This window comes from Sinohyriopsis cumingii, chromosome 15 (genome assembly GCF_028554795.1).
Source record: "Sinohyriopsis cumingii isolate HCF-2022 chromosome 15, ASM2855479v2, whole genome shotgun sequence".
In the NCBI taxonomy this organism is placed as follows: domain Eukaryota; kingdom Metazoa; phylum Mollusca; class Bivalvia; order Unionida; family Unionidae; genus Sinohyriopsis; species Sinohyriopsis cumingii.
The window spans coordinates 87571857-87597800 of record NC_142975.1 but is presented as its reverse complement, the minus strand read 5'-3'; the positions used below and the strand labels follow the sequence as shown (position 1 = coordinate 87597800).

The window sequence follows — 25944 nt, the reverse complement described above, 5'->3', positions numbered from 1 at the left end:
ACCCCATGACCAAAATCATACCAATGTATAACAATGCAGGTTGAATAAAACAAGCTGAAGATTAGTGTTATGTTTTTATTATCTTTTCAAAACACCATTATTTAGCAAATTTTAATATTTCCTGTCATACTGTAATTTTGGTGTATTTGTAATTTTCTCAAAATATCACTTTTTCTAACATACAGTGGTTCTCACTATAATGCAGTCCAGTACATAATGCAGTTGGTGATTATGGACCCTGACAACTGAACTGCATTATAATGAGTCAGAGCTGTAGCTCTTGAGTGTTAGACACTTTGTGAGAGGTTAATAATTGACTATATCTCACAAATTATGAAAAATGATAAGTTACTGAATCTCTCACAGATTATGAAAATGATGGAATCAATCATGAAAAGTTGGTTGTTGGATGAGGGTTTTTGTCAATTCAGAGAAGTAAAATATAAAATTCAAATGTGTTCTTTTATTTCAAGATCCATGGAAATCAAAATATCTGCATTCTGTAGGCGTGATGAGGCATTTGGAATAAATTGCGGTCTCCATACGAAAATGATGGGTCCATTAAGCAAAAAAACAAAGAACTCCAACTTTTACCCTTCTGCTCATGTGCAAGCAAAATAACCATTGGAAAATGATGTTTCTAATACATCTAGGCATTAGTCTCATGGAAAATCTGTTGAAAGCTGATGTATTATGATGTATTCAGAAATAGCCCCCCAAATGTCTTTCCTACGCACATTTAATTGACTTAAATGACAAATGACAAAAACCCCTGGGGCCGAATGAGTTAATATGCATCATGCTAATTTTCAACATCAGGAGTTATTTTTATAGACCTATTTAAGTATATGTATACAGGTTAATCTGATCCATGCATCTCCTATAATTGCAGCTTTCTCCATCAAGGATTGGTATGCCAATATAGGACAAGCTGTTGGTAGCAGCATCAGCGAGCAGTATTTGAGGTTATTACTTGAAGATATCGGTATATCACGCTACCTACTGGACAGCCAGAAGTCCTGTAACCACACACAAGACAAATACAAGAACAGCACAAATGGATGGACAAATGGTGAGACAACAGGATATTGAACTTGTTTAGATTTAATTAATAACATTATGTTTTTGTTTTTTTATATCAATTTAAGCACTACTGGACAAAAATTGGAACCAGAACCATGTAATACAAGCTTGTAAGTAGAGGCATGCACCCCAAAAAACAGTCATCTAAGTACGAGTAATGGTCATAAATTTAAAGTAGAATTAATGACAGCCAGAGGGTATTTGATCCAGATTTATTAATTACTTCAAAGCATAGGGTAGTTGGTCTTAATTATAATTAATTATTAATAATTATTTACTACCAGACTCTTATTACTGAATTGGAACAGAAGAAAAACATTTATTATTTATATTATTCATTTTAGTAGAAAATATGATTTAGTTAAATATTCATCAGTAACTAAATAAATTGTAGAACATTTTACTGGCTACTTATAAGGACACAGTTCATTAGGCTCTATGGTAGATAAATCCCAGTCAAGAAAGAAAAGCATGAATTAACTACCTTAGAGACAACTTTACACCTCTGCCATTACATGCCAGAGTACCTAAAATGTTTGAACATGTACATGCTAAAATAAAGTTAAATTGTAAAAATTGGACACAATACTACAAAATGATTAACAGAACCTGTACATTTCTGTTCCAGCATGCAGCCTGGATTCCTCAGTTGTTAGTAACAACAAGCTGAGTGGAAGCAACACAGTGTGTAACATCCCCAGTTTCTGTACAGGAGTTGAATGTTGTACTGCTGTTCCAGAACTGTTTGTCAACCTCCATACAAAAGTTTTTGTTGATGCTTGTAAGAAGGTTTTGTCTGTTGCCATAGAGAAAATGACATTTGAGATCTCTCTGTTGGATTATCAGTGGGGCAAAAATAAGGAAGTGTCCCTGCAAGGGGTAGTAAAAATTAGGTAAGTTTTTTATTGAAATAATATGAATCAATGTTGCTGATTCAGGATACTACCAAATGTTAGTGAAGCAAAATTTTTGAAACTTTCTGTAGCCTTCATTGTTACTTGACAAGAACAGTGTACAAAAACATTTCTTTATTTTTATATTAAAACAGTGGTTGAAAATCTTAAAGTTTATTTTTTTGTTCAGTTGTTTATCCAAGGGAAGGCAATGCTTTTGCTCCCATTTCACTAAACATGCAATTTTACTTCTCAGCAAAGACTTATTTTTTTAGATGAAATTTATTAGAGGATTTCCTCTAATTTGAGAAATTTCTCAACTCTACTTCTTAAGAACCAAAAACTTTCCATGTCTTCAATTTTAAAATTAAACATTTATTTTTGCATCTTTTCTATGATTTCTACCTCTGACTAAAAATATGATGTTGTGTAAAGCATGTTAAGAAGGGAGATAATGTAAAATATCAATTTCAGGAGAAAAGGTTTGTGAATGTAGTAAAACAAGGGCAAAGGCTGAGTTAATTTAGTGAAATGGGCAAAGACAGAGTTAGTAATGGTTATGATTGCTTCTGAATTTGTTACTTTTTTATTTATTTTTCTTACTCATAACTATTTAATTTGCCCAAGTAACTGTCTTTCAAACCTGTGATCTTTGGCTATTGAATGGCTCAGAACAATAACCTCTTCAAGGCATCATATGCTATGGTTCACATCAACAGCATTATAACGAGAGAGTGGTGTATTGAATCGATGAGAATGACAGCATCTGTGTATATGTCCATATGTAGAGTGGAATATTTGGCAACTTAAACATAGAAAGCTTCATCAGTTCCATGATAATGCTGTATGTTTGTAAGATTTTATTTGTCACACAACCAATATCACTATAGCACCTCCACTGCATTTTATAACATGTTTATTGTTATAAACCAAGTATGGTCATGTATATCATTTCATTAAGTAGTAGTAATAATATATGCATCTTGTACTTCTTGGCATATTCGTCTCATTATAAGGTGTTATACTCTGTGGCTACAATGGACATTGTTATATGGAAGGAGTAATGTACTTCATAATAAGGCAGTCTTTCTGTAACATAGTATACTCTATGACTCCCATGGACAGTGTTATGTGGAAGGAGTAATGTACTTCTTTATAATGTAGTCTCACTGTAAGGTAGTATACTCTATGACTCCCATGGACAGTGTTATAATGAGAGAGTAATGTACTTCATTATAATGCAATATTACTCTAACATAGTACACTTCTTGTTCCTATGGACAATTGTTGTGATGAGAGGGTAATGTACTTCATTATAATGTAGTCTAACTATAACATAGTACAATCTATGAATCCCATCAGCAGTGTTGTAGTGAGCAACTTGTGTACTTTATTATAAGGCAGTCTTACTTTTTTGGTAGTACACTTTATGGCTACCATGGACAGTATTATAATGAGAGTAATGTACTTCATTATAAGGCAGTCTTACTTTTTGGTGGTACACTTTATGGCTACCATGGACATTGTTATAATGAGAGTAATGTACTTCATTATAAGGCAGTCTCACTTTCAGGTAGTACACTATGACTCATGGACAGTGTTATAATGAGAGTAATGTACTTCATTATAAAGCAGTCTCACTTTAAGGTAGTATATACTATGACTACCATAGACATTGTTATAATAAGAGAGTGCCTTACTCTGAGACTTATATGGGCATTGTTATACATTTATTACAAAACATGCAAAGTGGTTGAGTGAATGTGTTTGAGATACAGTCCGATGCTGTGGACATGATAGCTTTGCCATATATCACTTACTGACATCATTTGTGATGCTTTGATGTGTTCATCAGGTCCAGTATCAATACTGTTTACCAACAGTATGAACTGTATCTTGTCTAGTATCAACACCATTCACCAACACAATGGACAGTATCAACACTGTTTACCAACACTATGAACAGCATCTTGTCTAGTATCAACACTGTTTACCAACACTGTGAACAGTATCAACACTGTTTACCAACACTATGAACAGTATCTTGACTAGAATCAACACTGTAATAAGGACTAGTAAAATCAGATACCCATAATATTGTTGTGTCATACCCATAATGTCATGTGATAATGATCTTTAAATGTAATGCCATATAGTGTCACGTTTATCAATGGCTGTCCAACAAACTTTTGATAAGATTAGTTTACATTTTAAAGAATTTTAACATTTTTCGATTTTTCTTTTATCTTTCATCTTTTTGTATTTCATATTTACATTTATTTGGAAGGTTTTATCTTCCTTAAGAATTATGCAGTTCTTCAGATGTACATTTTATGACTTTTAATTCTCACCATATGGCAAGTATTGTGCTGACATTCCCTTATGAAATTCATCTATTTAAATAGAGTGATTGGTATGACATGCCTATTCTCTAAATAAATTTCTAGTTTAAATTTAATAATTCCAGCTTCAGCATTTCGGATCTGCCCAGTGCTCAGTTGTACATAATTAACTTGGACCTAAAAATCTGTCTGTCAGCCATGGAAGATTGTGTGTACAAGACTACGATTTTCCAGAATACACGGCTGCCCAAGCCTCTTTGTAACTGGAATTCTGGATTCATCCAGCCAGGTAAATGCCTTGAGAAGTTTAATGTAATCTCATTTTGTAGATCACAGAATTTAAGCAAGATTAAAATTTTGTTGAATTCAGGAAGTTAACTAAGTGTGTCAGTATAATACAACAAACTGCTGTCTTTAAGGACATGCTACTTGTATATGCATTCATTTAATAATTGAATTGGGTCTTATCAACACCTCACCACCACCCAAAATATGAAGATTGAATATCAACACCTCACCACCACCCCAAATATGAAGATTGAATATCAACACCTCACCACCACCCCAAATATGAAGATTAAATATCAACACCTCACCACCACCCCAAATATGAAGATTGAATATCAACACCTCACCACCACCCAAAATATGATGATTGAATATCAACACCTCACCACCTCCCCGAATATAAAGATTGAATATCAACACCTCACCACCACCCAAAATATGATGATTGAATATCAACACCTCACCACCACCCCAAATATGAAGATTGAATATCAACACCTCACCACCACCCCAAATATGATGATTGAATATCAACACCTCACCACCACCCGATATATGAAGATTGAATATCAACACCTCACCACCACCCCAAATATGAAGATTGAATATCAACACCTCACCACCACCCCAAATATGAAGATTGAATATCAACACCTCACCACCACCCCAAATATGAAGATTGAATATCAACACCTCACCACCACCCCAAATATGAAGATTGAATATCAACACCTCACCACCACCCCAAATATGATGATTGAATATCAACACCTCACCACCACCCCAAATATGATGATTGAATATCAACACTACACCACCACCCCTAATATGAAGATTGAATATCAACACCTCACCACCGACCCAAATATGATGATTGAATATCAACACTACACCACCACCCCTAATATGAAGAGTGAATATCAACACCTCACCACTGCCCCAGATATGATGATTGAATATCAACACCTCACCCCCCAAAGTATGATAATTCAAGCGTGCAAGTCCAGTGGACTTTTTTCATTGAATGTTAAGATTTAAAGTGATTGTGTAGCAATAGTTAAAGAGAGACTAAACTCTCACATAATCTTTTCCAGATTTTTCACTGGCTGCATGGAAAATTTCTCAAGGCGTGACAAGTTTATCTTCCCTGAATGTGGCCCAGTTGATGGAGACTCTTGGGATTGCAGCCTATCTGTTGGACACATCTTGTTCCTTCACAAGTGAACCATTCAGCCTTGCTACAGCAGGACAAATTTATACAGGTGAAAAAAATAACTCTTTCTGATTAACAAACAAAAAAGAAATATTTTCATGAGAATGCTCACTGGATTCTAAAAATGATTTGAAAATTTGGGGTACTATAATTCTTGTCATAAGACATATATGCATGCTAAAAAAATTGAACCCTCTCAGCATCCCAACATTTACAGAAACAGAAAGTTTGAAGAGCCTTTTGCACTATGATGATTGCTTTCATATTTTTGTGTGCATATTTTGTCTGTGCATATTTTGTTATTTCTCTAATTTTAAAATTAAGATTAAAATAATTTAGGACTTAATTGTCCACAAGCCACATGACATGAGACTTAAAATAGTGCATGTCATGCTTATTATTGTTTATTTTACAATACTGCATTCATTTATATTGCAGGTTGGCCTTTTTTCCATTGTTACTTTATTGACTTTGTTTATTTTACAATACTGCATTCATTTATATTGCAGATTGCCCTTTTTTCCATTGTTACTTTATTGACTTTGTTTATTTTACAATACTGCATTCATTCATATTGCAGATTGCCCTTTTTTCCATTGTTACTTTATTGACTTTGATTGTTTCACATGGTCAAGAAGTGCCCTCCTTTTTTTCTTTATATTTATAATAGGTCCTACAGCATGATTCAATTTATATGTTAAAAATCGTGAACACTGTATCACTATTTATACAAATATTCAGCACATGACTATCATATATTCATTAAAGAGCTAATGCAAGCTTAAATGTTGTATAAAGATATTCATATAATCACATGACTATCTTACCTTCATTAAAGAATTAATGCAAGTTAAAAATGAAAAAAAAACAGTTTTTTTGTTTGAGTCATTGGAAGTTCAGGATGTGATTCATTCAGCTGTTAATTTTGGCTAGCTGGTTTTGTTATAATTGTTGTATTTGTGTGACATTAATCTGTCTTCAGTTGTACAACAGCAGTCCGAAACAGTTTGCCACACACAAAATAGCTTCAGGGCTGAGGGACTTTATTCAGCTTAAAATATTAAAAATGGAAGGGGAGTGAGAGACACAAAGTATTGTTCGTTATTGCAGTGTTAAAAATAGTTACTGAAGAAAAAATGTTATTTGATGAACCAATCATAGGCAGTTGAGTAAAGTATGCGCATGTGCTTAGATGAGTACAGTTTGTAGTTGAGTAAACCTGTCAAGGCAAAGGCCAATTACTTCAAAAGAAATTCATTCAATTTTCAGATTGCTTAGCTGAGTAGTTTGTAGCTGAGTAAATCTGTCAATGCAAAGGCCAATTACATCAAAAGAAATTCATCCAATTTTCAGATTGCTTAGCTGAGTAGTTTGTAGCTGAGTAAATCTGTCAATGCAAAGGCCAATTACATCAAAAGAAATTCATTCAGTTTTCAGATATAGTTTTTTCATGCTCTGTAAAAGTTGGGACACAAAATCGTAGTAATTAAGAACTTTTTTTTCAAGTTCATTGAAAACCATGGTATGCCAAGATTATTTTTTTCTTACTTTTGGGCTTCTCTCACCTGTATATGATATGTTACCATAATTACCATAGATGAAGCAACTGGTACCCTTTTAAATGATGATGTTTCTCGACAAGGTTTATGTCACTGTGATTTGATATTAGGACAATGATTGCTATTAATGTAAATGATCCATGTAGTATAGTGTTTCTTATATTCCTTTCAATAGAACGGTGCCCCCTCACTATTGGTAACCTGAGCAGCATGACAATGACCAACAATCTGAAGTGTAGTCTGATGTCTTCATGTACGGGATTAGAATGCTGTATACACTCCCAGCTACTTGATAAATCATTCTATACCATCATCGACTTGGATACATGCTTGCAAACCCTCTCACTTGGAATTGAGAAAATAAAATACCAAATTTCCTTGCTTAATTATCAATGGGGTGAGTCATCATTATATATATATATATATATATATATATATATATATATATATATATATATATATATATATATATATATATATATTGCATAAATAGACTTTATCATTAATAATGACCGTACAAGTTTGTTTAGTGATAAATTGAACACAGAACTATAAAAGTTGAATGTAATTTACATTTTCTTGGTTCTGAGTACTGTATAACAATTTGGACATTTTATTGTCGGATATTCTAGATGTATTTTATGTATGAATCAATACACATAAAGTTGAAATGCTATATTATGAAATAGATTCATTTATTTTTTATTTGATTGAAATGGAGATTAAATCTAGCACATCTACTGATGTGTCAAAATTGAGGACTGATTGGCTTACTAAAATTTCTTGAAATTAAGTCACAACTTAAAGTAACTAGTTTTAGTGATTTGGGGTACATTGAAGAAAACAGTATTGAATACTGTTTCAGAATTTGATGAGCAATGATGCCTTAAATTATAAGGAGTTTGGTATATATAGAATTATTAATTAGAATCTTACCTTTTTTTATTTCAGGGACACGTCAGCAGTATTACCTCAATGGAGTTGTGCGACTTGAGTATGTAATTTAATCCATCTATTCTAATTAATGTCACAAATTCTTCATTTTGGCTTTTAGGGACTGGTAATAAAATGCAGATGCCTTGTACTCCTTCTCTCAGCTTGTCTATCCATCCAGTCAATTATCTTGAACCACCAAAGTTTTTTAACCATTGCTCGTTACTTGATACCGTTTGAGATGTAAATTGCCTGTTACACACACGTATGTCTCTTATATAACTTTTTCTGAACAGCTCCAATTTTGGTGGAGTTATTGTCCTTTTTACATGATTCTTTCAGTCTCAGGAACAGCAGATCCTTTTGGCCAGTACAGCTTGGAACCACTCAACATATTCAGATGCAATTTAATGTATACATGTGGTTAAATATATATATATATATATATATATATATATATATATATATATATATATATATATATATGGTAGCCATTACATTTACTCAGAAAGTGCTCAACTGAATCTGACCAAATTTAAGACTTACTTGAAGGGCTTTTAAGTTTATACAGATCATGTTGACACTTGATCAGTTATGGCTGCTAATACTACATATGGAAAACTAATCTTTAAATGGCTTCTAGAATACCTTTGAACAGATTTTTACCACATTTGATGACAGCCTGGCATGGAGGACTTTCAATTGTGTTTATCTGATGTCAGTCTGACATCAGTATGGCCACCATGACTACAAATGGGAAGACATGTGAACACCTTTTCATAAACACCTGAACAACATCGTACCAAATTGATAGAAAATATAAACAAATGATGCCAATTGACCAAAGAATAATACTAACCTGACAAATTAGAATACTTTCAGAAACACCTCAACAGACTGTGAGCAAACAATTGCCATTAATGTGGTTTCCATTACTTTAAATAGAATAATCTTTTAAATTAAGTTTTTTCAGAACTGCTGAACTGCATTTTACTCAGTTTGGCTAAAAGTAGCTTGGCATGAAGGGCTTTCAAGTTTGTGCAAGTGTCTGATCTGCCATGAAATATGGCAGCTGTTACTACAAAAATAGAACCAATTTTTAGTGTATTCTGAAATGCCACTTAACAGATTTTAATCAAAGTTAACTGCATCTTGGCATGAAGAGCTTTCAGGTTTCTACATATGATGTCAATCTGCTATCAAATATGGATACTGCTACTAAAAGTCTTTAAACAACTTCTCAAAAACTGCTTAGCAGAATTTGACCAACTTTCACAGAAAGCACCTTTGCATAAATGGTCTTTCTTGTTTGAACAAACATTGCCAGTCTGCTATCAAATATCACTACCATTACAAGAAATAGTACAATTTGAAATGACTTCTTAATTAAAGCTCAGCAGAATTTGACCAAGTTTGCTAGAAAGCATACTTTAAAGGACTTTAAATTTATGTAAATGTTGCTGGCCCACCATCAAATATGGCATGCTACACAGATAGAAAAATTCTTTGAGAACTTAAGCAAAAAGACCACTCCATAGATTTTGACCAATTTAACAGAAACTTGCCTGGCTTAAAGGTCTTTGAATATGTGCAAATGATGGTGACCAATTTCAAATATGGTTGCCATTCTTAAAATTTGAAAAACATTTAAACAGCTTTATCTCGATGTGTCCAGCTTTGACAGAAAACATCCTAGTACAAAGGAATTTAAGTGCTGGAGAAACAGTCATCACGTATTGATGAAGATAAAGAAACCTTGAATTCACTTTCATAGCATACACAATCCAAAAAAATTAATGATATTCTGCAAAAAATGTATTTCTTGGTCAACTGATTTTGAAATGACTTGAAGGCAGATATCAGTTAGGTGAGTGATCCTTGGTTTACTTGGGCATCTTGTTAGGAAGGTACTACCAAATTGAATCATAACACCAACTGTTTTTTGCCACCATTGTTCCAAGCAGTTTTAATAGTAAGACTTTTGTGATTGTAATGTTGCCTAAATCTGTAAAATACAGTACAACTATCCTAAAGTATTTATGCAGTTCTTCATTTTTACATTTATAGATCTTTGCTTCTAATTGGCACCATGGCTCTTTATTCATGATTCTTGTTAAAATTTAATATGCTTTCATATTGAAATTTTGTAAATATATTGCAGTAAAAATACATAAAGTATATTCCCTAATTAATGCCCCAGTTCTAATTAAAACATGCCTCCCCTTTGTAAGATCAGAAATTTAAAAGCTACAGTGTAAGACCTGTGTTATTCAATACCCATCTGCTTCAATCCATGATTACAACAAAGTAATGCAGGAGTCTCAGTTGATCACACGTTGTAATGTATATATCAATGTATAGATTACTAAAGTCACAGGCATACATGTGTTAAACATGATGCAGTAGCTGGGTGGCAAGTTCAAAGACATACCGTACCTACTTCAACATTAGCTGTTCAGTGGGCAAATGTGTTGATCGATTGAAGAATTTAACTGTACTGATATTTACAGTGATTAAATTCAGTACAGAAAGACCCTCAGATGCTCCCATGGGTGGTAATTAGGGAAGATATGGTAGATGATACATTTTTTTTATATAGTGATAATACTTGTTGAGTTGAACAAGTCCTCAATATGCAGCTGAGCATCTACAGCCAAGAAAAGTATCTGTTTATTCACATAACACAAGATAAACCCAGATTGCATTATAATAATTCTGTTTGTCATTTGAGGATGTTATTGAAATAAAAGTGCTCTATGCTTATCTGGCACCATTAGTTAGTTTCACATTGAATTAAAATTCTATTCTGTTCTAAAGGATAAGAATGAATTGCAGGATATTACCAGACTGTCACAAGCTCCAATTGTGTTTATCAGTCATTACAAGTATGTACAAAGGTTTAAAGAAAAAATTAATTAACTGTCTTTAACAGATTGAGTGTCCTTCTCAAAGCATCTTCCTTTTGATGCAATGCACTTTTCATATATGCCCTGAACATGTGCAGCAGCCGGTCATGTAGCAGCATTTATAGCAATCCAGTGATTGCATCCCTTGGTTCTTCTCCACTTTCGTAATGAATCCATTAAATTTGGAAAAAGCCAGAAGTCACAAGGAGCTAAATATAGGATCTATGGTGGATGATTTAGGGTTTCAATGCCAAGGTTTTGTTCTGCTTTACAAACTTGCATGTGTCTGCAGGTGCATTATCTTGGTACAAATTGTAGCCACTCCTCAGTAGGCCTGGACATTTTTTGTGGGGAACCTCTCATGAATTATATCTGATCACTGTGGCAGAACATTGTTCAGAACATTGTTCACTCACAGTGGTGTTCTCTGAAACACGTAGTTTAGAATTATTGTGTGTGTGTTGAAGAATATGATGCACATAGTCTCTGCAGCAGATTTTGAAACATGCTTTTATGGCAAACTAATGTGGTTCCACACACTGCTTTGTATCTTACTCTCAGGTTTAAAGTAGTATACTTGGGGCCGTGGGTAGCCGAGTGGTCTAAAGTGCTTTCTTTTAGTAATCGCTGCCATCTCAGCCTTGTCCATGTATTTTTGAGTCTCAGGCTCGGCCAATGTAGGTATGTGAGAAAGCTTGCCAGTAACTTCCTGTGGGTCAATGGCTGTTACTGGGATTTTCATTGGATCTTCCTGTACCAGTTACACTGGAGTCCATATGTAGACTATCATGCGCTAAAATATGATGTTAAACCCAAAACAACAAGAACAACAACAACAACAAAGTAGTGTATCCATGTTTTGTCACATGTGATCTTATTTAAGAAATTACAGTCTTCTTCTTTCTATGTGTATAATAATTTATTGAAGATCTTTACCCTTCAATCCACGTGTTCTTTATCAGGCATTATGGTTACAACCCTTGAGGTTTCCTGACTCTTTGGTCAGAATTTCTATTGCACTTCCATATGAAATCTCAGAATTGTCTGCTACATCTGGGACAGTAACTACATAAATCTTCCTTCAAGTATACACTGACAGAATCAACTATTTCTTGTGAAAGAGATGTCATTGTTTCACCATTTCTTGTATCATCTTTAACAATCTTCAAGCATCAATGAGACATAAAAGGATTATCCTAAGTTGGCATGAAATTGTATAATTACTCTCCACTCAGAAATGGACTAATTTGCAATTTTACCACCAGGTCTACATATATGGCACAGAAGATTTCACCTAGCCTTTATGTCATCAGCTTAAAAATTACATCAAATCCTTAACTGGGACAGTTTAAATTATATAAGTGCACATTTCTATCATGTTTTTTTGTAGCTTTATTTAGAAGATATTGCATTTGTTCTTCAAATCTTTTTGATCAACCCTTGTATTGTCAGCTATCCAAACAGACGTTTTGAAACAGTGATCTAATTAAAGAAGGCATTCTTGTCCAGTAGTGTGGTAATGAAAGATGTTGGCTTGCTTGTCATTTCTTAATTGATGCACAGACTTTGGAGAATGCAAATATTTATTATGCTGAATGCATTTTAAAGCAGTTTCAATGTTTGATTAGGATGATATCCAGTAATGAAAATGGTAAAATTACAATCCAGTAAAATGTATGTTTTGGTTATGAATAGAATGAGGAAAAAAATAACTGCAAGCAAGATTTTCAAGCTTTCAATAAGGATATTTCAAAATAAGTATCTTTGGGTCACCAACGGAGATAGGGCTGACAGTGAATAGTATAGCAGAACCATGGAAGCTGAGAAGAAAGATTTTTACAACAGCCCTGCTTAGAACCCAAAACTTGAATTAAACTGAATGAAATTTTATTGATATCCCATTACAGCTATGCCATCAAAGACCTCCCTGGCAGAGGACAGTACCTGATGAACATGTCATTGTCCATTTGTCTTGAAGCAACCAAGCCATGTGAATACAGCATAGAGGTTCTGACTAATACACTGTTGACAAAGAGACCATGCCAGCTGAACACCACATTCCTCAACCCAGGTATATTAATGATTCATCTAGTTTTTAAGATTTTATTTGAAATATATTCTGGGGAGAGCTGTGATCTTTTAGTACATCCATTTTCTAATTCTCACTGTTTTAGGCCTATTAAACAGCAATAGTCCAAATGTCAAAAACCAGTCTATAAAATGGTTGAAAAAAATGTCCATCCAACTAAGCTAGGATTACATTTGGTAAGAGCTGCTAGAATCAGATTATTAAAAGTTGATCTGTTTCCATTTGTCTTTTTCTTTCTTTTTGAATGTTAGATATTGCTCTTATTCAGTTAAATGTAGAGTTTTTAAATAGAATGTTTACCAATGTGACATTTTTTGTTAATGGCTCTGTTTAATGATGTATTTAATATAATGCTGTTTATACAAGACTGTCAGACTTTTCTCAGGTTATTTGGGAAAGAAATGTTTTTTTTTAAAAAGGTGATATTTCACATACACTGTAACTTTCTTCAGTGTTTTCCATTTGACATAGTTCCTTTAACCATTAACCCATGAGAGTTCATAAATATACCACCTGTATACTGTATATCAACAACTATTTAAGCCCTTTTTTTCACTCAGTTCATGAGTGCCTATTAAAGTGATCATACATGGCATGTTTGGCTTCACTTAATTTCTTTACTGGCTAGTTAACACATTCCCCAAATGATTTCACTCAATATGGCACAGTTATGAACTTTCATCAAGCAAATGACACCAGTATTAAGTAATTGAAGCAAGATATTAGAATTTAACAAAAACAGTGAAGGAGGTTTGACTATAATAGCATTGTCACAAATAACAATATCTCTATTGTAGATCATCATATGGAGATAGGGAAGGTTACTTTATGCAGTTTATGCATTAGTGCCCAGTTTATTAAAATTTAAGCATGTATAGTGATACCTCAGTCATGATTACATGAAGTCAGTGCTGTTTAATTATCCTTCCTAATCAAATACACATCAGAGAATGCAAGGGATTAAATATAAAGATGAAGCTGGCACAGTAGGGACTTTTCACATGTTAGTGCAATGCCACCACAAGATAATTTAATGGAGTTATGCCTTCTGATAGCATATTCTCCTGACTTTGGTTTTCACAGCTAACTTTACTAATGATTCCAGGATTTCAACCAAATTTGATATGTGGCTTTATGTTGGTCATACCTTAGAAGGGTTTGATTTTCCAGCCTTTTACAATATCATTTCCAAGGACTTTTGGGTTTCGACAAATTGGGCATGTAGTTTTGTATTGATGAGACCTTGAATGACCTTGATTTCCAGCATTTCATGACATCATTCAGAGGAGTTATTCCCCTGATTTTCATTCTCTTAATTGTTGTTTCTGCATCCTAATATAATTACTTTTTCAACCAACCTTTATATTGATAAGACCTTGATTTAGTTTGATTTCTAATTTACAGGTGTTTGGTCCCCTTTATTGTCATACTGACTTTGGTTTTTGCAGTGTTACTTTACCACTTTTTGTTGGATTTCAACTAAATTTGCATGAGATCTTGAACTAGTTTGATTTCCAGCACATTATCATTTGTCATGCAACTTATTGTTCATGAGATTTTGAATGAGTTCAATTTCCAGCTATCTCAACATTTAGGCCCATAGATGCCCTTTCCTTTTACTTTGTTTCCCAGCTTAAGTGCATCCGTTTAAGGCCTTGCCTAGCAAATTGTAAGTGGAACCCTTTGCAATGTATGCATTAGTAATAACTCACATTCATTTTATGTTTCAAGTATTAGCAAACTGTTGTGATTTATCTTTACTGTATGTATATGTGTTGGTTATACCTGCGGAAAGGGATGGGGGAGAAAAACATGTCTGTGGTATGACTTTATCAGTTACTTGTTAAATAATATGTTTGCAAGGTCGCAGATAACTTGGAGATTGACCTCATTGCTCCCAACAACATTATTTTAAATAGTTCTGAATGTACTAATTTCTTTATCTTTAGATTTTTCCCTGTCTGTGTGGATGGCAGAAAGGGGATTGTCACCCTACAGAACATTTGAGGAATACTACGTTTCAGAAATCCTGGATAGACTTGGACTGGCACAGTACATGTCTAGCCCACAATGCTCTCGTAAAAATGATGACATTCGATTTGCCTTCCCAGCTGCAGGATGGACAAAGAGTGAGTAAAATAAACACACATTTTAAAGATAAGCATCCTTTGGTTGTGATGAATCTAGACAAGTGTGTCCTTGATATACTAAGATACCCAGTTTTGTACTTCTTAAGCTTTTGTGCCCAATTTGTTTATGCTGTGTACATGGAATCCCATATATTGCTATGGAAATAATATGTATTCATTTTGAAATTATTCCTTCATGTAAACATAAACTTCACATGTGGCATTATTATATTTTACAAAGTGCTGCAATAAAGTATTTGAGTGCAGTTGTCTTTTTCTTATGTGTGGAAAGCTCTCGTGTTTTAAGGCATTTTCTTTTTTTGTGACCAGATTTGTTTGGGAGGTGACTTAAAAGTATAATATCTCTCTTTAATTGTTGGACTTAGTCTTTTGGTCTTGATAATTGGATATGCCTTAGATAGTAGTGGTAGTAGTCGTTGTGTGTGTGTCTTTAATGGCATATAAGCACAATTTACGCTACAAGGTGCCGATTGAAAATAAAGTTTTAAAAATTTAAATGAAAAAAGATGCATAAAATGTTAGGAAAATAAAATTATCCATTAAAGATAACCATGAGTCAATACACAATAAAAGTTAAAAGGTAAAGATGCTAAACAGCTGTAAAGTGTATATAAAATAAAGATGGAGATAAAAATTTTAAATCCTTAAACCATTATGAGCCTATGATAGATTTACAAATGCAGATAAGTTACATGTTTTGAGAATCAATGCATACATTTTTGCACACAACATTATCATATTGACTAATCCTCTTCATCTTGTTGCAGGTTGTGTCAAGGTGAACACGCTTGAAGTGGAGAATCCTAACACGTGTCATATAATGAAATCATGCACAGGGGTTGAATGCTGTACTGATGTGAGCTATTTGGCCCGAACTTTCCATATGTATCTTGAACTGAATGCATGCAACAACACTCTAACTGTTGGCATAGAGAAATTACAGTTTGTCCTTTCATTGGATGAGAACTTCAGATGGGGTAAATAATCTGATATATTTCTCATGTGTGTAATACACTTGCTGTATATGTGTCTGTATGCGTGTGTGTGTGTGACTTAGATTTTTAACATAGCTTTAACAATTTTTCAGTCATATCGCTACAATATCTGCATTGTGGCAGTTTATAGTGTTGTCTAGCACTGGGACATCATGCTGCAGACATATAGCATGATGACCCACCCAGTCACATTATCCTGACACCAGGCCGACCAGTTCTAACACTAACCTCTTAATACTGAGCGCCAGACGAGGCAGCTGTTAGTACCATTTTTGTAGGTCTTTGGTATGACTCAGCCAGAGATCAAACCCATAACCTCCTGCATCCGAGGTGGAAGCTCTGACCACTAGGCCACCGGAGAGGTTGTGTATATATATATATATATATATATATATATATATATATATATATATATATATATATATATCTGTGTGTGTGTGTTCTTAAAATAAGTAACAGAAAAGAGTCAAAATCAAGGAGCTTTGCACAATTCAACAAATAATTTATTTCCCTAGAATAAAAAGTGAAAATGTAATAAAAAAGGAACTTGCGATATTGTGAAGTAAATCAAATATAATTCTAGAATTATAGATACAAGTCCTGATAATTATAGTCCTGAATACAATTCATTAGAAGTCCAAATTAAATCCAAAGCTGAATGTGTCTGTGGTAGCTTGTAAAGTGTTGATGTGCCACCATGTTGAATTACAGTAATATAATTACAAGTTTGAACTCACTATAAATTTCAGTGAATGTCTCTGTCCAAGAATATTATTTTATATGATCAGTCTGTATTTCCAGAGAAAGTAATCACTTAAATTAAATAATTTGAAGATATAAATTCCAGGCCGAAATGAATTATTGGTCACAATATATAATGCAACTTGATTCTGCGAGATCTTAAAGTACAGATGGTTTTTCCTTTTAGTAACAAGATTATATAGCCCACTACTTGACCTCAATTAGCATTTTCTATAAAGAACTATTACCTAATGGATTCAAATCATGGGCATTTTCTATAAAGAACTATTACCTAATGGATTCAAATCATGGGCATTTTATATAAAGAACTGTTACCTAATGGATTCAAATCATGGGCATTTTATATAAAGAACTATTACCTAATGGATTCAAATCATGGGCATTTTCTATAAAGAACTATTACCTAATGGATTCAAATCATGGGCATTTTCTATAAAGAACTATTACCTAATGGATTCAAATCATGGGCATTTTCTATAAAGAACTATTACCTAATGGATTCAAATCATGGGCACCACTGCACTAAACTTTAATGATAAATCCACAATACAGTAACGAAGCTTGAGAAAATTATGCTAAAACTATAAAAACTAAGTTATAGTTTGCTTTGATGTAAACAACCTTAAGCCAACCTCTCTTCTTCCAGTCCTTTATTTTTTCTTAAATTATTTGCCTTATACTTGAGTATTAACTGTATGTCTATGATTTATGATTTGTAACTTTGTTTTAACCTTTTTATTCTTAAGCAAAGAAGTAATCATGATTTCACAAACATAAAAATGGAAGTTGACCAACTTGTAGTCTTTTCATTCCTAAGCAAAGAAGAAATCATGATTTCATAAACATAATAATGGAAGTTGATTAAGCAAAGTTGTAATCATGATTTCACCAACATGAAAAGGGAAGTAATTTATATCTGAAAAAATGAAGAGAAAGAATAATGATAGTACTGTCAAAAATGATAATTTGTAAAATAGAAGCCAGTAAGCATCTTCTGTTTCTTTATCTCTCTGTCTCTCATTTTAGGACAGTTGTATTAAATAATAAATGCCTTGATCTTGGATATATTGGGAATAGAATTACAGTGAGCTGTTATCTCTTCATGTTTAACCAAATAATAATTATTGTGTGTATTACATGTATTACATCTAAATGAACATTTTCTTTACACAAAAAGTCTTTTTTTTTCAGAAGAAGAACAAGAGATGTGCCTGTTTGGTGTTGCATGCATCAGGTATGTTGCTGTAAAATTCATTCATTTTCATCGATATCAGGTCCAGTTAGTGTTACAAGTCTATGCTCTGAAAATAAGTAACAGAAAAGAGTGAAGACAACAAGCCATGTAAAATTTAACAAATAATTTATTTCCTAGGAAACAAAGTGAGAAAAAAAAATGAGAAAAAAGAACCTACAGTTTTACGAATTAAGTCCAAAAATAATCAAAGAATTAAAACACAAGTCATGTCAATGAAAAGTTCTAAGTGAATCACAGTTCAAATCCTGATGAAAATACAATATAGAAGGTGATGTTGTCTGTATTAACCTACGAAGTGTGGACGTGTCAACAGTCTCTTGTTGAATCACAAAAAATATTCCAGTTTTGAATTTCCGCATAAATTCCAGTAAAGTCTTTGTCCAAGAATTATCAGAGCACTTCTGTAATTTCAGAGAAAATAATCACTTGAATTCAATAATTTGAAGAAGAAAAAAATTCAGCCCAAACTGGTCACAACATAATACAACTTAACGTGTCAAATGTTTTAAACTTGACTGGCAATCCATTATCATGACATCAGTTATAAGACTAACTAAAATGCAAAACAGATTCCCAGATGGGGGTCAATAGTTCATTCTTCTGGAAAAAATAGAAGTTTGACTACCAATTGACACATGATACATGTCACGTCATCCAGGTATGACCTTGACTCAACTTAATATTTCTTACTCTGAGAAAGAGAATTTTTTTTTTAATAAATTGTTTACTAAAACTGTCACTGATTTTGGAACATGGTCAGAAACTAAATATAATATTTCTATTCTGGACAATGTCAAATCCAGTAAACAGTGTTACATTAAATTAGCATGTAATGGAACAGCATTTTTTTAAAAACAAACAAACAATTAAATTAAATATACATAACACTAGCAACAACCTTTAGTTAGTTTCTCCTGTTTTCAGTAGGTGATTACTATTAATAGTTCAAACATTGAGTGAAAATGCCAGTATGATGTAACAGTCATATGATGGGTAAAATGATGTTACAAGCATATGAGGGCAATATGTGGTTACTTCCTGGGTAGTAAAAGGAGAACTCATAGGAGATGAAATTTGTGTTTGTAATATGTTGTTTTGTGTTTGAATTTTAACTAATGACTAATATGATTCAGAAATGTACATAATATAAATTACAAGTATTGTTATTCAACAATGTATTCATTTTCTTTACTTGTTTTAGGTATACTGTAACTGACCTAAAATGGGAGAATAGTTATCTGGTCAGCTTTGGAATCAGTATTTGCTCTGATCCTACTAAACCAGATGTGTGTATCACCAAAGTATCAATAATGAAGAATGTGAAAATGCCAAAGCCAATGTGTGATTCTCAGCAGGGCTATCTCATCAATGGTGAGTGTTATTATAGTGGTCCCCGCTTTGAATGGCCCCTCTGACAGTGGTCCCCACTTTGAATGGCCCCTCTGACAGTGGTCCCTACTTTGAATGGCCCCTTATGGCCAGAATTCCATGAGACTGATGTGTTTGCATTCAAAAGTACTCTGTAGTATGGTCATCCCTCTAATATGGACAACAGCATGTGTATTAGTGGAAAAACTCAAATTTTCCCTCTGTGAACTGCATCATACTTGTGCTTACAGATAGAAATCTCATAAATATTTGTTGATATATAAATTCAACAGATTGACATTTGCTCCAACTTGCTGATAAAATAACTTAAGTCTGTACAAAGTGGTAAGTATTACTAATACCCCTACTTCTTTGTGTTCCTTAGATTTTTTGTTTTTCTCTTTGATAATTACTGTTTATTATTACCACAGATCATTATCATAGTGATAGAAAAGCATAGTATTTCTTACCTGAAGTTAGCATGACATCTGGTACCAAGAATGACATCACACATATTGCAGAAACACCTTTCTCATAAAAGCATATTAACCACAACAACTTATACGACATCCATTGTTTGGAATCTTCATCAAATGTGGATAAAGTTACATATGGCGGGACACTTTTTGCTAACCTGATAGCAAAACATAATCTCCTGTTTTTAGAATGCTGATCATTTTTGAGATCTAGTCACAATAGTGTTCCCCAACAATGATATCACACAAGAGTTCTCATGCAAATGGACAAAAACTACTCACATAGTGACTATTTTATTGTTCATAAGAAATCATAATCTTAATTATATCATAATAATAAGAATAAGACATGAAAATTCATAAACAGCTAAAGTGAATAGTATTAAATTTCATTGAATTATATATTTTTTATTGAAAATTTAAGGCAGTGAAACCAAAAAGTTCATGGTAATTCAGCAATTGTGTAAGTTGGGGGTTAACTGTTTATACATAAATACATACATAGATACATACATACATATTTTAGTAAAATGATATGCTTATATATATATATATATATATATATATATATATATATATATATATATATATATATATATATTGATATTAGTGGTACTTTTGTCACAGTGTTAGCTATATCATGCCAAGGGAATGGGAGCTAATAGGTTCCTGTCCCAAGCACACACTGAGACAGCTAATCTGGAATTTCTTTGTTGAGATGGAGCCTTAAAAAGCTGTTGTGTTAATTTCAGGATTTTCTCTGGATTCCTGGATGCAGGGCCATGGATTACCAGACTCTTTGTTGCCATTACCAAGCTTTATTACTGCCCTTTTGCTGGAAGATTTGGGAGTTGCCATACATCTGTCAAAGAACCAGTGTGACAGAAGCAAGGAACCCTACGTGTCGGCAGCTAGCTCTGGTTTCAAGACAGGTATTGCAAGGTGTACTTTAGTCGATTAATTTGTGCATCACCATCTTCAAGTTAGTCTTACATATCTGTCTTTTATTAAATGCCCTAATTATAGAACTGTTCTATTAAGTTCTAGTTGGAAAATATGTTTCATTTTTCTTTTAATAAATTTTAAAGCAGTGCAATAATTCTTGTGTAATTTTCTGTCTGCCCTCTCCCACTACTCTTCTACCTATTTTAATTACCACTTAGATCATGAACCCAACAAAATCCTTTGCCACTACAAAACCTTGTAAAATTGAATTGAATTCAGAATGATGTTAAGTAAATTGTTCCCCTTTGTGACATCATGTGTTTGCAATAGTTAAATTGGAGCTACTTTCATGGTTCACCATGGCTAATCCACCCACTTCTTTATTATTTATTTCTCCATTCATCCAGCAGTTATCCCTTCCCATTTACTGCATGATACCCCCTCCCTCTCTTGGGAATAGTTGTCGTAATGGCAGTTTCTCTACCAATTTTGATAAATGTCCATCCAGTGGTTTCAGAGAAGTTAGAGGTAAAGACAGTTTGGTGGACAGACAGAAGTAATACATGACAATATTTCTAAGGCTAATGTGTGGGAATCATAAACAGAAATAAAAAAACAGGATTGCATTATAAAATTAATGCTCATTCACACTTTCTATTTCAGACCAGTGTGGTCACAGCCTGACCCTGAACCCAATCAGTTCAGACCCTGTGACATGTGTCATTTCTCCCCTCTGTACTGGAGTCACATGCTGTATAGATGTGCCTCTGATTGGACGATCCATTCAGGCTCACATGAATCTTGACATATGTAATGGAGTCTTGACTGTTGGAATAGAAACACTGACTCAGCAGAAGTCACTTTTGGACTATGAGTGGGGTAATTTATTTATTCTTTGCCATATCTTTACCTTTGTAAGTAAGCAGGTTTAATTACAAGTTCTGTCAGTGATGATAATTGGCATGATACATTGCACATGAAAAGTGATGTTCTGATAATATTTATTGATAACTCATAAATGTTCAATACAATATTATGATGAAAATAATATGAATAACATGTGAAATTAAAGATCAGCAAAAAAATATTGTAACCCGACCTAAGCTGTTGGGTTAAAATTGACATGTTGAGATAACAGAACCACGGGAATGGGAAAGATTCATAATGAAGGGTTAGTTTAGAAGTTCTTTCATGGTAGCTGGAGTGATATATTATGCATGGAAAGCAGCATTCTGTAGTATCAGTTGATAACCCAAAATTGTTCAGTAGAAAATTATAACCTTTTTGTTTAGCAACCCAGGTTAGGTTTGTTCTTAGCCTTGCCACGCATCAGATGCTAAAAAAATCCACTTAGGGAGGAAATTTAAAATTAGTAAGTTTGATCTCAGCAACCCACTCAAAATAGAATAGTGACCTAGCCTTGGGTTTTGACCCATGAGTAGAACCACTGGGGGAATTTTCTTACAAAATCATCTGCAATTTTTTTAATAATATTGCTAACAACATCTCAGTGGCCATTGTTTTAATCATTTGCCCAAGGGGCATTATAAAAAAGTTACATCTGTTAGAATATGGCCAATTTACCATACAGGAGCTAATTACAAATAAGACTAAGGGTATTGGTTAAATGGGGTGTGTCAGGTGGAACCTGTAACAATGACACCCTCCCATAACAAGCGTGGTTTAAATGTTAATTTGTGTGAGTAAATAAAATCATTTCTGTTTAGAGAAGAATGCTGACATCCCAACTAATAGATGATTACCATCCACAGCATATTTTATACTGTAAAATAGCTTCAGTGAGATAATGTTTTTTGTTATGTGATGCAGTTCTGACTCTAAATAAAATTTGTCTCTGTCTACAATTCCAAATCAAATAGTGCTTACATTACAGTAAATCTGCATCCAGTAATCATCCCTTCGCATGAATATCTAACAACTGGAATGCTTAGTGGTGGAATTGATACTCTATAGATCAATTCAAACAGTGCTTACATTACAGTAAATCTGCATCCATAATCATCCCTTCACATGAATATCCAACAACTGGAATGCTTATTGGTGGAATTGATACTCTATAGATCAAATCAAATAGTGCTTACATTACAGTAAATCTGCATCCAGTAATCATCCCTTCATATGAATATCCAGCAACTGGAATGCTTAGTGGTGGAATTGATACTCTATAGATCAAATCAATAGTGCTTACATTACAGTAAATCTGCATCCAGTAATCATCCCTTCACATGAATATCCAACAACTGGAATGTTTAGTGGTGGAATTGATACTCTTTAGATGGAAACATTGTAAACATTCTCATTGAAATTATGTATATGGCTCGACTAACCAAATTTAAGTCAGCTTTGTAATATCCTACAGGAATTTCCATCAGAGATCCAGTGTTGAAAAATGGCATTATCAGTGTCAAATGTTCTTTTGATTTGGAAGGACAATTGCTGTTTGAGTTATAATTTGTAAATAAATCTTATTTTGAATGTAACTGGTTATCAAACTGCACATTATTAATTCAGCTAGCATCATTGTTTTCTTATGTGCAACAAATGAAAAGGGCATTGTCTGAGCCAGTATGAAAGAAATTATTTCTTCTTTTTTGTAAAATATTCCATTAAAATAAAGCTATGTGTAAAACAGAAATCTCAGATAAATAATAATTGCTGTAGAATGTTTCCATCAAAGAGTTATATTATTATTGCATATATTACCTGCAGTTATGTCAAATTTTTAAAATCTTTGAATCAAGAATTTACTGAGTTTAATATGTGTAAAAAGTTACTGTCAAAGAGTTAAATTATAATTTCTATATATTACCTGCACATCATGTCATATTTCTGAAATCATTGAAATCAAGAATTTACAGTTATATTTCTGTAAAATGTTACTGTCAAAGAGATAAATTATAATTGTATATATTTATTGCACCATTGATAAATTCTTTGAACAAATTGCTTTTTTGTGTCATTCCAGGCAAAAAAGACCATTTCTTTTTACTTGGCCTCGTCCGTCTTGAGTAAGTTTTTTGTAATAAACTTTAATATTTCTATCATTTGATACATTTAAAATTACAGCATATTAGTTCCAGTTAAGTTTTGTGTATCATTTGTTTCTGCATAGGTGATAGGATCTTTCATTACAAAATTGTTGACTTTGTGCAGGTTTGAACTACAGAGAGACAAATTTATGAATTTTTAATTGATTCAGTGCATCCATGATTGCTAATCCTATAAAGATGGAATGGTTATTTGTAATAGGAATTTTAATGACTATTGTGCTACAGTGGTGATATGTGACATGTACATCAGTCTGATTTACAGTCTTCAGTATATGGCATATATGCTGTGTAAATCCAATGCAGCTGATAAATAGACTCAACTAATTCCTCGTTTTTTTGTTTGCTTGCAGACTGTACTCAGCAGTCATGGTTACAAATAAATAACGGTCTTTAGAGCTGTTATCCATTTTATTCTTTATTAGTTCATAGCAAGAATAAAACACATTTTTGCAAAGAAATCATGGTTGCTGGTATTGTGTTGAAGATGGTTGCTCATGCCATAGTAAAATCAATCTGTGCATGACAGTTTTGGTCATAAATGACAGGTTGTTACTCAGAACAAAAGTCGGTCAAGTCAGGTTCTACTTCATAATATACATTTGTCATTTTGATCCCGTTGAATGTACCATGATTAATGCTTTCATACTTTATCACAAGCAAATACACCATTTCATTGAAAACAGTGGGACCAGTTCATAATATAAATAAATAACAGCTTGTCTTAGTTACTAGACCATATAGCTGCTTGGAGTTTGAATCTGTTTCACATATTTACTTTAAATTATTATGCAAGCCTTATAGGTTGTCATTTTAATCCACTATTAATTTTTTTTAAAGTATTTAATAATGTGTTTGTAACATGTCTTATGTTCTGAAAGTAATTATTTAGAAATTAGAGATCTGCAAGTTTAAGTAGGAATGGTATGGCAAAATGCTGTACCTTAAAGACACGTTACTTGCTTCTTTATCATAAGATGCATCTATTTTTGAGTTGAATAATAATTTGTTTTAAGAAACTTTGTGTGTGACACTTGCATTTGATTTAGGTTATTCTTATCAACATATTGACCTTCAAAAGAGCTCATTTACAAATTTAAAGTCAACTAGGTTTCATCATAATTGAGTTTGATTCTTCCTTGATTATGGAATTTGTTTTAATATTATAGTGTACTGAAACTTACTTGGTTGTTTGTCTACATTCCTTAAGCTCATGAAAAAGCATATCTCTAGTTTTCAAGATTGCTTACAATCATGCACATCATTATTTTGGAAATTCAAAGCCACTGAACCTTAGTTTTTGTTAATTTCAGTTTCTTTCTGGTGGACCTCCCACATATGAATGTAATCTTGACAGAACTAACCTTGAATATTTATTTATCCTGATGTCTTGTTAATTCCAGTTTCTCTCTGGTTGACTTCCCACATAAAAATATAATCTTGGCAGATCTTACCATGAGTATTTGTTTCAACAAGAGCAATGCACCATGTAGTTATACGGTGCCAATATTCAGTGGAGTTCAGCTTCCAAAACAGATTTGTAGCCAGAAAACTGACTACTTAATACCAAGTAAGTAATGCTCAACAGGTTGATCTTATCTCTGTAATTAAAATGTCTG

At 33.1% G+C, this 25944-nt stretch overlaps 1 protein-coding gene across 1 annotated transcript in view; it reads left to right on the top strand.

The window, feature by feature from the left end:
• LOC149782250 (uncharacterized) overlaps positions 1-25944 on the top strand; it is a 300926-nt gene that overhangs the window by 23738 nt on the left and 251244 nt on the right. Inside the window, exons 15-29 of the mRNA XM_089935100.1 lie at positions 893-1072; positions 1712-1976; positions 4444-4607; positions 5701-5868; positions 7554-7775; positions 8330-8372; positions 13125-13288; positions 15256-15435; positions 16224-16433; positions 18405-18447; positions 19670-19839; positions 21065-21244; positions 21921-22136; positions 24244-24286; positions 25729-25895. Coding sequence (XP_089791226.1) covers positions 893-1072; positions 1712-1976; positions 4444-4607; positions 5701-5868; positions 7554-7775; positions 8330-8372; positions 13125-13288; positions 15256-15435; positions 16224-16433; positions 18405-18447; positions 19670-19839; positions 21065-21244; positions 21921-22136; positions 24244-24286; positions 25729-25895 — 2415 coding nt within the window. The remainder of the gene's footprint in view (positions 1-892; positions 1073-1711; positions 1977-4443; positions 4608-5700; positions 5869-7553; positions 7776-8329; positions 8373-13124; positions 13289-15255; positions 15436-16223; positions 16434-18404; positions 18448-19669; positions 19840-21064; positions 21245-21920; positions 22137-24243; positions 24287-25728; positions 25896-25944) is intronic.